General features: G+C 34.1%; 1 protein-coding gene across 8 annotated transcripts in view; it reads right to left on the minus strand.

Annotated features, from left to right (window-relative positions):
* NOX4 (NADPH oxidase 4) overlaps nt 1-14,303 on the minus strand; it is a 169,381-nt gene that overhangs the window by 103,299 nt on the left and 51,779 nt on the right. For all 8 annotated transcript variants that reach the window (XM_073020246.1, XM_038005369.2, XM_008020466.3 and 5 more), the window contains 3 exons: nt 13,451-13,548; nt 10,000-10,027; nt 2,847-2,919 (listed from right to left, as the gene is read on the minus strand). In XM_073020246.1, coding sequence (XP_072876347.1) covers nt 2,847-2,919; nt 10,000-10,027; nt 13,451-13,548 — 199 coding nt within the window. The remainder of the gene's footprint in view (nt 1-2,846; nt 2,920-9,999; nt 10,028-13,450; nt 13,549-14,303) is intronic.

The following is a 14,303-nucleotide window of genomic DNA, read 5'->3' on the forward strand; positions in this document are numbered from 1 at the left end:
AGGCATGGTGGCTAATGCCTGTAATCCAACACTTTAAGAGGCAGAGGTGGAAGGAGTACTTGAGCCCAGGTGTTCGAGACCAGCCTGGACAACATATTGAGACCTTGTCTTTACAAAAAAAAGTAAAATAAAATAAAAATAAAATTAGGCAAGGTAGTGTGTGCCCGTGATCCTGACTACTAAGGAGGCTGAAGGGGGAGGATCACTTGAGCCTAGGAAGTCAAGGTTGGGGCTTCAGTGAGCTGTAATCTTACCACAGTATTCTAGCCTGGATGAGAGAGAAAGATCCTGTCTCAAAAAAATAATCATAATATAAATAAGAACTATATCTTTATAGTATACAGCCTTTATTTAAATCTCTACATATTTCTCTCAGTGAACATACTTCTTTTGTCTCCAGATACTATGTTTTGCTGCAATTGTGAGTAGTTTATTTTTATTTTATTCATTTTTTCAAACTAATTATAGTTAACAGACAGAAGGATTATTTTTATATTTGTTTTATATTCAATTACCTTTTTCAACTCTTTTACTTGGTGTTAACACCAAATTTTTCCATAATTCTCTTCAATTTTCTTAGAAACCTAATAATTACCAAAATAATTACCAAACGTAGATATTATATCTACTTTTCTGGAAATAAAGAAAATAATTTATTGTTGCATTTTTTCTAATAATTCCAAATGTTTCATTTTTTACTGTATGTAAATATTGGTAGAATTAAAAATACTTCTGGTTTTTTCCTGATTTTCTTAGGCATACATCCAGTATTTCACTGTTGAGTATAACCATAATTCTGGCTTTTATATTTTTTAATTCTACAATGGAAATAATTTTAATTTTTAGTTTATTTACTCTGAGTATTTTAAGTCAAAATTTGAGTTCATATTAGTAACTGCCATTTTAAAATCAATTGAGATGAGAAAATGTATTCCTGTCATCTGATAATAAGATACATTAATTATTTTAATAGATTGACCCATATTGAACTCTCCTTGAATTAGGAGGCTACATTTCACTATCAGAAATCAAACATTGCAGGCTTATTTATTCACTTGATTTGTCTAATGCTTTAGTTTCTTACTGGTAAAAAGAAAAGGTAAAATAAAAGAGATATCTGTCTCCATGATTCATTTAAGAATATCATGATTCTAACAATAATACTTACAGAAAAGCAAACTAAGTGTTATAATCTTGTTTAAACAAGTTTTAAAGCATAAAACCTCTGAAGATTAAGAAGTGCTTAAATTGCTTATGAGAGCAAATTCAAAATCTCAGTTCACAATAGAAGCTGATCTTTCCATTTCATTTGATAAAACTGTATCTCAAGGATTTTAAAATAAATATGTCAGATGCTCTAATTTTCCTTCAAGAACTCCTAAAATTGAAAAAAAAAAAGTTTTTAATGATTCCTCTATCTAAATAAAATAAAACTGCTCCCCACAAAATTGGCACCCTCACATACTAATGTTAGTGAGTTGCCTTTCTGTAAACCAAGTTTTCATTCTTACGAAAAGCTTTAAAAGTGTTCTTACAATTTGACTCAGCTATTCTACATCTAAGAATTTTTCCTTAGGAAATCATTGAAAAAGCATGCAAAGACATATGGATGGGGGTGTTTGTTTCAAAATTGAAATACAAAAAAAAAAAAAAAAAAAAAAAAAAAAAAAAAAAAAAACCCAAATCTACCCAAAACATTTAGTAATATGGATCTGGGAAAATAATGTATAAAGACCTATTTGGCGATGTGCTGTGCCATCGGTAAAGAGAATAATAACAAAATATTTATTAATGTAAAAAACATTCATAATATAAATTTAGGTAAAAAGTAAATTAAAAGCAATATTCGAATATGGTCCTGTTTTGGTAAAATACATAGGTATATAAGAGAGAAAAAATGATTTGGGGGTAGGAGGAGGGGAATTAGTGAACAAGAGCAAGAAGGATTTAATCTATAAAAATATACTACATATGCACAGTATTAATCTTTGCGTAGTGAGTAGACTTGTGAAATTTGGGGGGGGGGTGCACAAATGTTAAAAAGTATAAGGACAGATTCATTTAAGTATATTATTTGGCAATTATTTTCAAAGCTTACATACATATATATAGATATATTTCTGTGTTTCTATTGAATTTCACATCTCAACAAGTAGAACAATTGGAAATTTTTGAAGATTAGAGGAAATGCATGTTACATTCCTTTTTCTGCTTTCTTTAACTAAAAAGTTTATTCAGAAACATCAACACTATAAATATTCTGAAAAATTAAATGTGTTCATCAGAAATGACATGTGAAAGTGCTCCTGATAATGTACATCTGATTTTGCTCAAAATCTCTTAACGATAAGAATCAATATGAATGCAGATAATTTGTTATTTTAGCAGATGCAAACCAACAATAAATTTCTCCAAAGTTTTGTATAGAACATCATGTTAATTTACAGCAAGACAAACTCATATCAGGAAAATAGCTTTAAAATAATTTTAAGTCACATATTCCTAGGAATTCCTAAGGTCCCTGTTTGTACACATTGCTTTCAATCCCATGCCCCATAGAGATACACTACCCTTCAGAAAGATACTCAAATTCTGAAGAACTGTATTTCTTTTGGTCATCAAATGCAATCTCCATACACAATTTCTTACCAATCCAGAAAATCTGCTAATACGAAGAGAATTTTCAGAAACAAGAAGTCATGTATAGAAACAGCTATACTTCACTCTTACTTACCCAGAACAGTCCATTAACCAGGACACTACAGTGGTTAAACACTTTGATTACTCAAGACTTTTTCTAAATAACCTGACAGATAAACATCAAAATAATTGACTCTGACACTTACCTTATTGCATATGTAGAGGCTGTGATCATGAGGAACAGCACCACTACCATGCAGACCCCTGTCAGGCCAGGAACTATAAAAATGTACACAAGTACGTTTTTACTTAAATAATAGTGAGAAAAAAGTATAAACAATGATTACATTAGAATCCAAAATACTATGCTGTTCTGTGGGAAGCCTAATTCAAATCCCATATCTACATGTATGTTCTCCCTCAAACAAGCCTTTTACTTTTTTATTTTTTAAACTCATTTTTAATTGACAGATAATAAATGTACATATTTATGCAGTACATGGTGATGTTTCCATACATATAAAGTAAAAGTGATCAGATCAGAGTAATTAGAATATACATCCATCATCTCAAACATTTATTATTACTTTGTGTTGGGAACATTCAATGCCCTTCTTCTAGCTATTTGAAAGTATACAACACATTATTGTTTACTATAGTCATTCTACAGTGGTATAGAACAGAACACCAGAACTTATTAAAATCAGCACAGTTTCAAAGTCTTTCAGACAAATCAGGGTCTTTTATCTATTTTACAGAAGATTCCTTTTTTTATTTCCCAAATATTCTACTCAGAATGGCAAATATGTACTTACTTCTAGAGGTGTATACTAAATATCAGTAATTAATGCAACAGGACAGGGTTAACATTCAGCACCCTTTCTGTTTTGGTTTTAGCCACCATAGTACTAAATCTCCCTTACGCTCTCCTTCCTCTTATGAGACTAAGTAGTGCCTTCAGTTTCAATTTCAATTAACTGCTTTTAGACTTCACTACCTAGCATAATTGTAAACAAAAAATAAAGCCTAAAGTGTTTTCACAACCACAAAACACAGAACAAAAATTGTAGATTTCTAGAATAAACTACAATATTGATGTTTTAAAAATACTTGCAGACATATTTCTTCTCAGTATGAAAATATGTTGAAATCCGTGCTTCAGCTATGGCATAAAGTTTCATTTTTTTTTAAAGAAGAAAATGTGCAAAGATATTGTCAAAATTATAATGACAGGATAGATTGCTACAAATCCAGCATTAGCATATATAGCATGTCCAAAATGAATAGCTAACTGTAAAACAATATCCTAAACAGCTAAGGTATCAATGGTTTCCTTTAGTATTGTGTTATTATAAAATTATATATACTGTTAATAAGTTACATTTGTTTACTCTCATAAGCAACAATAAGTCCTGAATAGCCATCTGAGATCATCTTAAATCAGACTACAAAGAAAAGCTATTGGGACAATTCCATCCGGAAAAGTGACATTTCTCTGCTTATTTTCTTGTCAAGAAACCTACTATGAAAGAGAAGGGCTGTCATGGACTATTAGCCACCAGCAGAAGCAGACACCTTGGGTACAATGCAAGAGCAACACAGGTGTGTGTAATTAGGATTCCAGAGTTAGAATCACTGGAAAATAACAACATTCGAAATCTCAGTACAATAGAAACAAATTTCACTTATAAAGCACTACATGAAAAATAAGAAAATTAGTCTATGGGTTCTTAGCACTTGAGTACTCGCACCTCCTCACTTTCCCAGTAGACAGTTTTAGAAGCCTAATAAAAGGTGCCCTTCCCTAATGTACCTAATCCAAATCATTTCTTCTCTGCACTTCCTTCCCAGAGTACTTCCTTTCCCATTGATTTTTCCATTTCCTACTGTGAGTGCTTACTTCCTAGTTGTAAGAGATGAGCAAGATAACTAGTCTAGTTCACTCTAAAGAGCTAGCAGCATGAAAAAAACACTATTTTGGAAAAATAGCATGCCTGCAAATTAACCCAGCCATTGCATTTCCAAATGTTTACCCAAAAGAAACAAACATATATCCATGCAAAGACTTGTTTAAGAATGTTCATAGCTATTTATTTTTAACAGTCAAAGTCTATAAACAACTCTGATCTTCATCAACAGATTAATGAATAAACAATTGTGGTACTTATCTGTACCTGGAAAATTAATCAGCAATAAAAAAACATAAACTATTGATAGATAAGCAACAATATACATGAACCACAAAATTGTTAGAATGAATAAAAGAAGTTAAATCACCCCAGCCCTGAAAAAGTACAAACTCTATGATTCTTTGTATATAACATTCCAGAAAATTTATACTATTCCTCAGTGACAGAAAGCAGATCAGTTATTAGGAGGAGTAGAGGGCAAGATACATTATAAAAGAGCACAAAAATTTTCTGTGATAATAAAAATATTTATCATCTAACTTTTGATGATAGTTCCACTATTGTGTATGTGTGTATATATGTATATATCAAAACCAACCAAATTGTATACATGTGTATAATTAGTGTACTCCAATTATAATTTCATAAATTTGAGAGAAAAAAGAAGACGTTGATCTCACTGTTTTTAAGTATTAAAAAAGAAAATCTTTATTTGACCAAGTGAATAACTAAATGATAGAATCCCAGATGGCTACAGAGTGTGAAATTATAGTTAGAGGGGCTTTTCCAATATTTTAGTGGGCCTTTATTAGTGTTCTTCTATGTCTGCATACAGTTTCCTATATAGTTCTGAACATGCCAAGATTAGTCATGGAATGTCTGCAAATTACTTCATCGAAAGAACACCTGGAAAAATGGAGTATGTTTAGAATAGAACCACAATTTCCAAAGTGTATTATTTGAAAATTAATTCCTTGAAATATTAATTTATATTACTAAAAAATACTAGAACCATCCCTTAAAAAGTCACAGGGTACATTAATGTATAAAAGTCCCTGAGAAGTATTACATTTAAAAAACCTGATTAAACTTAAATATTTTCTTAAACTTATTAGACCAGAATATTTCTTTTAGGTCAGAACATGAAAACATCTTGGAAAGACTTAGAGGAGGTCAAATAGTTTACTTTAGTCATTTGAGGATAAAGTAGAAGACCCAGAAGACCCAGCCAATGATGTATATGATCTGGGATTACACTCTTGTGACTGTCCCTCAGACAAAACTCCAATCTCACTGAATCTCATCTGCAAACTAAGGAGAATAAATCTGATCATTTTCTATGTTCCTTCAGATTTATAAAGTTATCTCTTTTATCTAAAGAATTTGTTTTTCCTTCTTATTTCCCAAAAGTAAAAAAGACAAAAGTGCATAATTTATCAAGTAATAGATTTCAGATCAATGAAGAAGAACTTACAATTAGCAAGGGCAAAAAAGTATACTAAAACCAGAGTTGTCAAAAAGTCAGGGGTAACTACCTTAAGAAGCCCACTGGAAGCAAACAAGCAGAGGCTGGCTAACCTATTATCTGGGATGTTGCAAGAAGATCTATGCATCAAATAAAAGAGTCAAACAAATGACTTATATTCATTCAGTGATCGGTTTGTAGGCATATACAATGTACTGTTAAATGCTAGAGATAAAATAAATTCTGCTCTACAAAAAATCCCAGTCCACTGGTGGAGACAGACAAGTTAAGCAGGCAATTACAACACAGGGCATTAAGTGCTGCAAAGAGAGCTAAGCACTGAGTGCTCTCAGGGCACAATAAAGGGCACCCGAAGCTAGGGTTGGTTGACAGCTCAGCTAAGTCCCAATACATTAGCCTTATTACAACACATTCCAAGAGTCTGAAAACATCAGCTGGAAATCACTGGGCTAGTCTAATTTCACTGGGCAAAGTTAGGAAGCCAAACCTATACATGTTTCCTTAGCAAAATACATGTGTACATGTTTATTCTTATTGCTTTATATTTATGCATATTAAATTTATTAGTCACTTTTAAAATAAATAATTGCATGACATTGTAATTTCTAGATGAACCTGAGTGATTATTTTCATCCATACCCAGGTGTGGTCAGAAATATACCATTATCTATTCATTATCCTATTTTCCTAACATAATTGGAAACATAATTATATTTGCTTATGAGGGTTTTTAAAATTAAAATTAGATATTATCCATTTTATTCTCACCATGAAAGGTACTACCAAATTTGGAGATATGTAGCAAGCATTTTTAAATGAACGTTTAAATAATTCAATCTATTAATCTTACCTTAGAAATCCTTAATTGGAATGTTTTTAACATTTTTTATGTAGTAAGTTTAGCCACTATATTTTACGTCACTTGTATAGCCAAAGACTTTATTTTCTACAAGACAATCTTAATTTGTCAGTACTACATTCCAATGAAAAAAATTTCAACACACAGAGATAGAAGACTCTACATAACATTAAAAAAACTAAACTCCATGAAATCTATTAACTAATAAAAATATTCTTTATCAGCTGGGAGCAGTGGCTTACGCCTGTAATCTGAGCACTTTGGGAGGCTGAGGCGAGCAGATCACGAGGTCAGGAGTTCAAGACCAGCCTGGCCAACATAGTGAAACCCCGCCTATACCAAAAAAAAAAAGTCCAAAAAAATAGCCAGGTGTGGTGATGGGCACTTGTAATCCCAGTTACTTTGGAGTCTGAGGCAGGAGAATCGCTTGAACCCGGGTGACAGAGGTTGCAGTGAGCCGAGATCATGCCATTGCACTCCAGCCCAGGCGACAGGGTGAGACTCTGTCTCTCTCTATATATATATTCTTTATCACTAGAACACCTAAAAACATACATGCTTTCTTTCATCAGGAACTTAATGTTTCCTAGGTGCTGTGCCTGAGAACATTCAGAGATGGCTGTGGAATAGTTTCAGTCAGTATTAGTGATACAAAGTTAGATTAAGTTCTTGATAGAAAAGGGTGTCTTTCATCCCATTACCATCCTTAGACTCTACTTTGCACTCTCACCTGCTATTCTTCAGTTGGGACAAACAAATGCCTTAGGAGCTCCAGATTTACACTTAGGGATCCCTGTGTCTGAGCCCAGTTCTATGCTGATGACCTGGGAAGTGGATGCCTCCTGCCGGCCAGCATGGTATTTCTTTCTTGAAATTATGTGAGAGTGGGCCACCAAAATGGTACTAATTTGCTGAATTGGGTGAGTCAAATTGTTTATATTGCCAGAGGCCATTAAAAAAATGTTTAGCTAGGACCCTGCATACTCTAGAAGCAGCCCTCCCCAACCCAAGAGAAGCTCACCTAAAAGTGGAAAAGACAGTATATGTAAGGAAATAAACTATTCTACAACACAGTATTTTTACAGTCATCCTTCAGTATCCATGCGATTGGTTCCAGGACCCCTCACAGATACCAAAGTTCGAAAATGCTCAAGTATTTATACATAACCTGTGCACACCCTGTCACATACTTTAAATTATCTCTCGGTTACTTACAATAAATACCTAATACAAAAGGCAGGTAGTAGCGAGATAGTATGCTCAAGAGTATGATGAGATGTTCAGTAGTGACAGGACAGCAGCTCCCGAGATACCTGAGAAGATTAGTAACACACTTTGCCAAGTCTCTCCCAGAGACACACTAAGGTAGACCTGGCAAATTTGTATTAAGTGTCTTCTCTACTAAGTCCAACACCATTCAAGGGGACCTCTGGGAAAGGACATAGGATGATGGGGTTGCATGCTAGGTAGTGAGATTATCTGCTTATAAGAAGTATTAATTATACTAAGTGCCTTAATGTGATATCTTAGTCACATAACAAATATTTTGTATCTTTGTAAACTAAACTTTTCAAAGCATTTTAAAAGTTCCAAGGCTTCAATTAAACTTTATGTTTCAGAAAATAATATTGAACAAAGTTTTTCTTTCTCTCTCTTAAACAAATTAACAGTAAACCAAAAAATACATTGGTTCATACATAAGGTTTTGTTTTTCTGCACTTGTGTCCTCATCCAATTCTTTAGGCCTAAATGAAAACATGTTTTCAATGAGCAAAGTCATAAGCAAAACTAAATTGTGTTTCTAAAGAGAAAACTGTGAAATACATTGCGAGTGGCAAGTATTATAAATCTATAGACAAAAGCAAAATGTATCTTATAAATCCAAACATATAGCTGTGACATGGATGGGGAAAGCACTAGAATTACTGCGATTTTTCATCATAAAATTGATTCAAAAGAAAAACAATGCATTTGCCAGGGTAATGTGCCTCAGTCCCATGTGCAATTCTAATACTTAATTGGGTATTACAGCCAACAATTTATGATAGATCATCTCAACTCTGCAATCATCCTTAGCCCTGAAATATGTGCTAAAAATTCCCCAAATGCATCTTTCTTCTTTCATCTTTATAAATATAAGGTTTGGAAAAAGAAGAATTTTAGTAAAAATTGTTTAACATCAGGGGAAATTTTGAGATGTTCAAACGTGCTTTAACAGATTATTAGTCTAGACTGAGATTTCATGGACAATAAGCTTGAAAAGGAAAAATAAATTACAAATGAAATAGGAGACATATTTCAAAGAAAGAACTTATTTTAATGACTGTTTCTCCTCTTTGTTGTAGATTTTAAGATTATAAAAAGTTGCACTAAATGACTGAATTATAAGAACTCCATGGATACCCATAGTGCTTGTTTTTCCTTTCCAATACATTGAGGGCAGAAGCCTGTTAAACGTGCACTATCTCCTACAGCACTTGCCACAGCAGCAGGCACAAAGCAGGCCCTCAATAAGCATGCGGTTATTTTGTTTTGATAGGAAGACTATATGACAGTGAAATGTATTTGCTTATTTTTAATCTCCATTTATTCACACCCCAATGTTTGCATTGTCTCTCTGTTCTCATTGCAACCTTATCCTTTAGCTCCAAATACTTATTCTTATATGCAAATTGTTCATGTGTTATATTTGTAACATATATCTAATTGTCATGTAATTTGATAAGGCTAACTTTTTTTTTTTTTTTTTTTTGAGATGGAGTCTCGCTCTGTCACGCTCAGGCTGGAGTGCAGTGGCGTGATCTCAGCTAACTGCAATTTCTGCCTCCTGGGTTCAAGTGATTCTCCTGCCTCAGCCTCCTAAGTAGCTGGGATTACAGGCACCCGCCACCCACCACACCCGGCTAATTTTTTGTATTTTTAGTAGAGATGGGGTTTCATCATGTTGATCAGGCTGATTTAGAGCTCCTGACCTCAGGTGATCCGCCCACCTTGGCCTCCCAAAGTGCAGGGATTACAGGCATGAGCCAACGTGCCCAGCCCGATAATGTCTACTTTTAAAGATGTTCCCAAATCTAAAGAAAAGGCTAAGAATAACAACTTACCAGTTGTGAAGAGAAGTTTTCTAGGATCCTGAGAAAAAGAAAAAAAAATAAGTGATTAAAAACTAAAGCACTGATGACATATAACTCTATAAAGAGTATGCAGTATCTACAAGCCATATATTTGTCATGTAAAATACTGTTTATCCAATGGAAGAGAGAAAGACTCGATTAAGTTTCATAACATTTTCACAATGCTAGAGGAGATTACAACAAGCAAAAACCCAATTCACAGAAATCTATCCAACTGAGGCAAAATACTGGATGACTCAAAAGGCCTAGAAATTATTATTAATGGTTACCTACAAGCTAGTGGCACTGATTTTTAAGCCTACCTTTAACCATTTTGAGCTCAATATCTTAGCCATGATGTTAAGGTATTATTATATACTCTGTTCACCAAAACTGTGAAATTGCATCACAAGATGTGAAGATAGAATTAAAACCAATAAAATATGTAGGGGATTTGCACATTGTAAGCTCAATACAAAGAAGACTAATTGGGAGCTTTCTATGTTTCAAAAATAGTGAAAAGTGGTGAGGATAAACAAAGATCAGTTTCTGCTACTTGGAAATATGAAACATTAATATTGTTATAATATTGTATGATTTCCTTTAAACTACATCTCTTATGCTCTAATGTGTTATAGTCAACACCCTTCTACCTTCTGGAAAACCAATCCCTACTAGATTTGTGAATTTATTTTTTATCCCCATGGTGCTTAATATTTCACAAGCTTTTGAATTCCTTTCTTTGTGCCTCCATTGAATCAGGGGTCAGGCCAGACTATGTACTAAGAAGGAAACAATTTATATAGTGTCATTTGGGGGTCTTTGAATAAGGACCACTTGCCTAGGAATAGCTCCTCACCTGGCTTAATTCAATTGACTTCTATTCCAACTATGAGAAACATGGCTATAGGGTGATCTAAGAAAACTGAATGTATAAACAACCTATAAAAATATAATATGGGCTGAACAAAGTCATAAGAATAGAAATGTGAATAAATACCTATGGAAACCCAGAAGATGGAACAATTAATATTGCTAGAGAAAGAAAAGGAAACATGAGAGTGAGAGATGTTTTCACAGTGGCAAGGTGAGGCAGATTTAGCTGGGCTATCAAGAAAGGGCAGCAGTCACAAGCTGGAGGGTGAGTCCTTCCATGCAGAGTAAAAGCATAAAACAAGAACAATCGGGCATATGGCACAAAACCATCTTTTTCAAAAGCGGTTCACAAAATAACGTATGTGTTGATTTTATATACATACATATATATATAAAATATATATAATCAATTATCAATACAGCAATATGTAATATACAATCTATATATAATAGATATGCCATATATATTTATGTATACATTTAAATATGTGTGTGTATATATATACACACACTTATTTTCATCTACATCTAATGCATTGCCTTGTACCTGTTAGATGCTAAATACATATTTATTAAAAAGAGGGAGAAGAACAAAAAGAAAGACACGAAAGAAGGAATACAAGAAGAAATAAAGGCAGGGGAAATACTAACTTAAAACAATGAGTTGCCATTTTCAACCATCAGATTGGAAAAAAACAACAGAGATGAGTTGTAGAAATAGGCATTCTAATATTAGTTAGAAGTGTGAAAAAAGGAGAAGACTTTTTAGAAAGAAATTTGGCACTGTCCATCAAAACTAAAAATGTGCAACCCTTTAAACCAAAATTCTACAACTACAGATCTGTGTAGAAGTGGACAAAGAAATACATTTATTGGAGTGTGGTTCATAACAAAAACTTAGAATCAATCTAAATATCTGAATAAGAAAAAGACTAAAAATAAATTATGGCATAGTCATATGGAGAGAATGAGATAGATCAAGATATTTTGATACAATAAGCTATAAAAGTATATTTATGGAGACAAGTAAATTGCCAAGGAATATATACCATAAAATGTCACTCAAAATATCAGAAAAAAATGTAATACACTGTGGCTTGTTTTGGAGGAGAAGCTTTCACTTTTAACTTTGTTTACTTGAGAGTTTTAAAATATTTTATATTGAGCATGTATAACTTTTCAAAGAAAATAAATTTAATAACTGAAAACCTTGAAATCACTAAAAATATTGGAACTTAAGCAAAGTTTATTCCATTAAAATGAGAAAACCATTAAAGTTATTAAAGACATGAATTCTGAAAAGAAAAGAAGAAAAAGAAACAAAGAAAATGTTGTAACAGAGGCAGAAAACAAGTAGCTAGTGATTTGAGCAGCGGGCAGCAGGAGAAAGGGAAGCAGGTGGGAGTGAGATCGGGAGAAGTGGAGGCTGGGTGTGAAATAATTACATGTGAAGAGCCGTCACTGGCCTGCTAAGGAGCTGGAATTTTTCAGTGGTTCTCAGTGCTGGATGCACTCTACAAGCCTGGGAAACTTTTACAAATTATCAGTGCCTGTCTCCCAACCAAGACCAATTAGATCATGTTGGTATTTTTTTTAAATACCAGTAGAGACAAGGGCTATATCAAAGGTTGCTGGCTATTTTGGTTTTGCGATTTGTTTCTGTATTTGTTGTTATTTTTTCATTAGTTTTGTTTTGAGGGGGAGGTCAAGCACATGATCACAACAGTATTAAACCTAGAAAACTCTGGTGATATGTGGAGGAGAAAAAGGAGTGGGGAAGATGAGAAAAAATTTTAATAAATCACTACCAAACTTAGTCTGCAGAACAAGAAAATTAGGGGGGGGGGGATGCTGATTAAATGGCACAAAACAGTTTGTTTTTGATGTAGTCTTCGCATTGTGAAGCAAAGGCAGCCTGAGGACTGTATGAGAGCATCAACCAACAGAGACCTAACTGGTTGAGCATGTGCTGTTCATCAAGCTCTGGCCTGCACCTTGCACATGTAATTTCATTTCATGGATGGCTTCACATGGAGAAAAGCACTATGTCAGATATTGCCTGCTACAGAATTGAATTTAACATCACCTAATTCGAGGAATGTTTTTAAATGAATGAATCATGAAAACTCACTAACATTTTTTTTAAGTAAAATAAATTGATTTATCCAGGATTCACAAATAATCAATCTACTTTTATTTCCTTTTCCCCAAAACCTAGTATGTGAGTTATAAAGTATTTTTACCCTGTAATGGCACTGTCGACACTCTCAACTGAATGATAGGAATTAGACAAAAGCTGCTGGGAGTCAGAGGCAGACCTGAGTGGCAACCATTTGAACATTGCAGAATAAAAAAGTAGACATAACTCCCACTTTCAGCAGGAGAGACTATGAAATAGTAATTACTTATATTTTCTATTGAAAAGGAATAAAGCTCAATTTGACAACTGCATTTTAAAAGCACTCAAAAGGAGCAGTAAGGTACAAATATTCAGGGAAAAATCACAGACCCTCATTAGTCATCTCATGACAAGTGAAAGGAAAATGGGAAGACAGAGACCACCCACCTCATTTCGGTATCTTGCTGCATTCAGTTCAACAAAATCTTCACTGTAATTCACTGAGAAGTTGAGGGCATTCACCAGATGGGCAGCCACATGCACGCCTACAGAATCACACCAGGAGCAAGTTAGTGGGATTTTCATATATGCTCCATGTCAAGGACTCAGTTCTTCCTCCCCCTCAGTAAATACAGGGTCAAACTTTGACAGCTATATGGGTAATGAAATATTACATGGAAAGGTGAAGTTTTAAAGACACAAAAAACTTAACTATAGATAGTTTACCAAATGTTCAAAGGCTGTAATGAAACAACCCTAGTAAGTCAGGGATAAGAGACACACACACACACACACACACACACAAACACATCCTCCCCCTAACACACACACACACACATCCTCCCCCTAACACACACACACACACACATCCTCCCCCATCACACACAGACACACACATCCTCCCCCTAACACACACACACATCCTCCCCCTAACACACACACACACCCATCCTCCCCCTAACACACACACACACATATCCTCCCCCTAACACACACACACACACCCATCCTCCCCCTAACACACACACACACCCATCCTCCCCCTAACACACACACACACACCCATCCTCCCCCTAACACACACACACACCCATCCTCCCCCTAACACACATACACACACTCTTACATAAATATGCATCTAATGATATGGGTATTTATTTATTTACTTGAGCACCTCCCTGATATTTTAGGTATTCCAAATCTTTCACCTCTTCCATAGTTCCAAATCTGCTATTAATATGTATCTTGCATACTTTCCTACCCCATAAGGTAAATTATAGGCCACTGAAAGACTTTCAAC

This window comes from Chlorocebus sabaeus, chromosome 1 (genome assembly GCF_047675955.1).
Source record: "Chlorocebus sabaeus isolate Y175 chromosome 1, mChlSab1.0.hap1, whole genome shotgun sequence".
NCBI classification, from domain to species: Eukaryota; Metazoa; Chordata; class Mammalia; order Primates; family Cercopithecidae; genus Chlorocebus; species Chlorocebus sabaeus.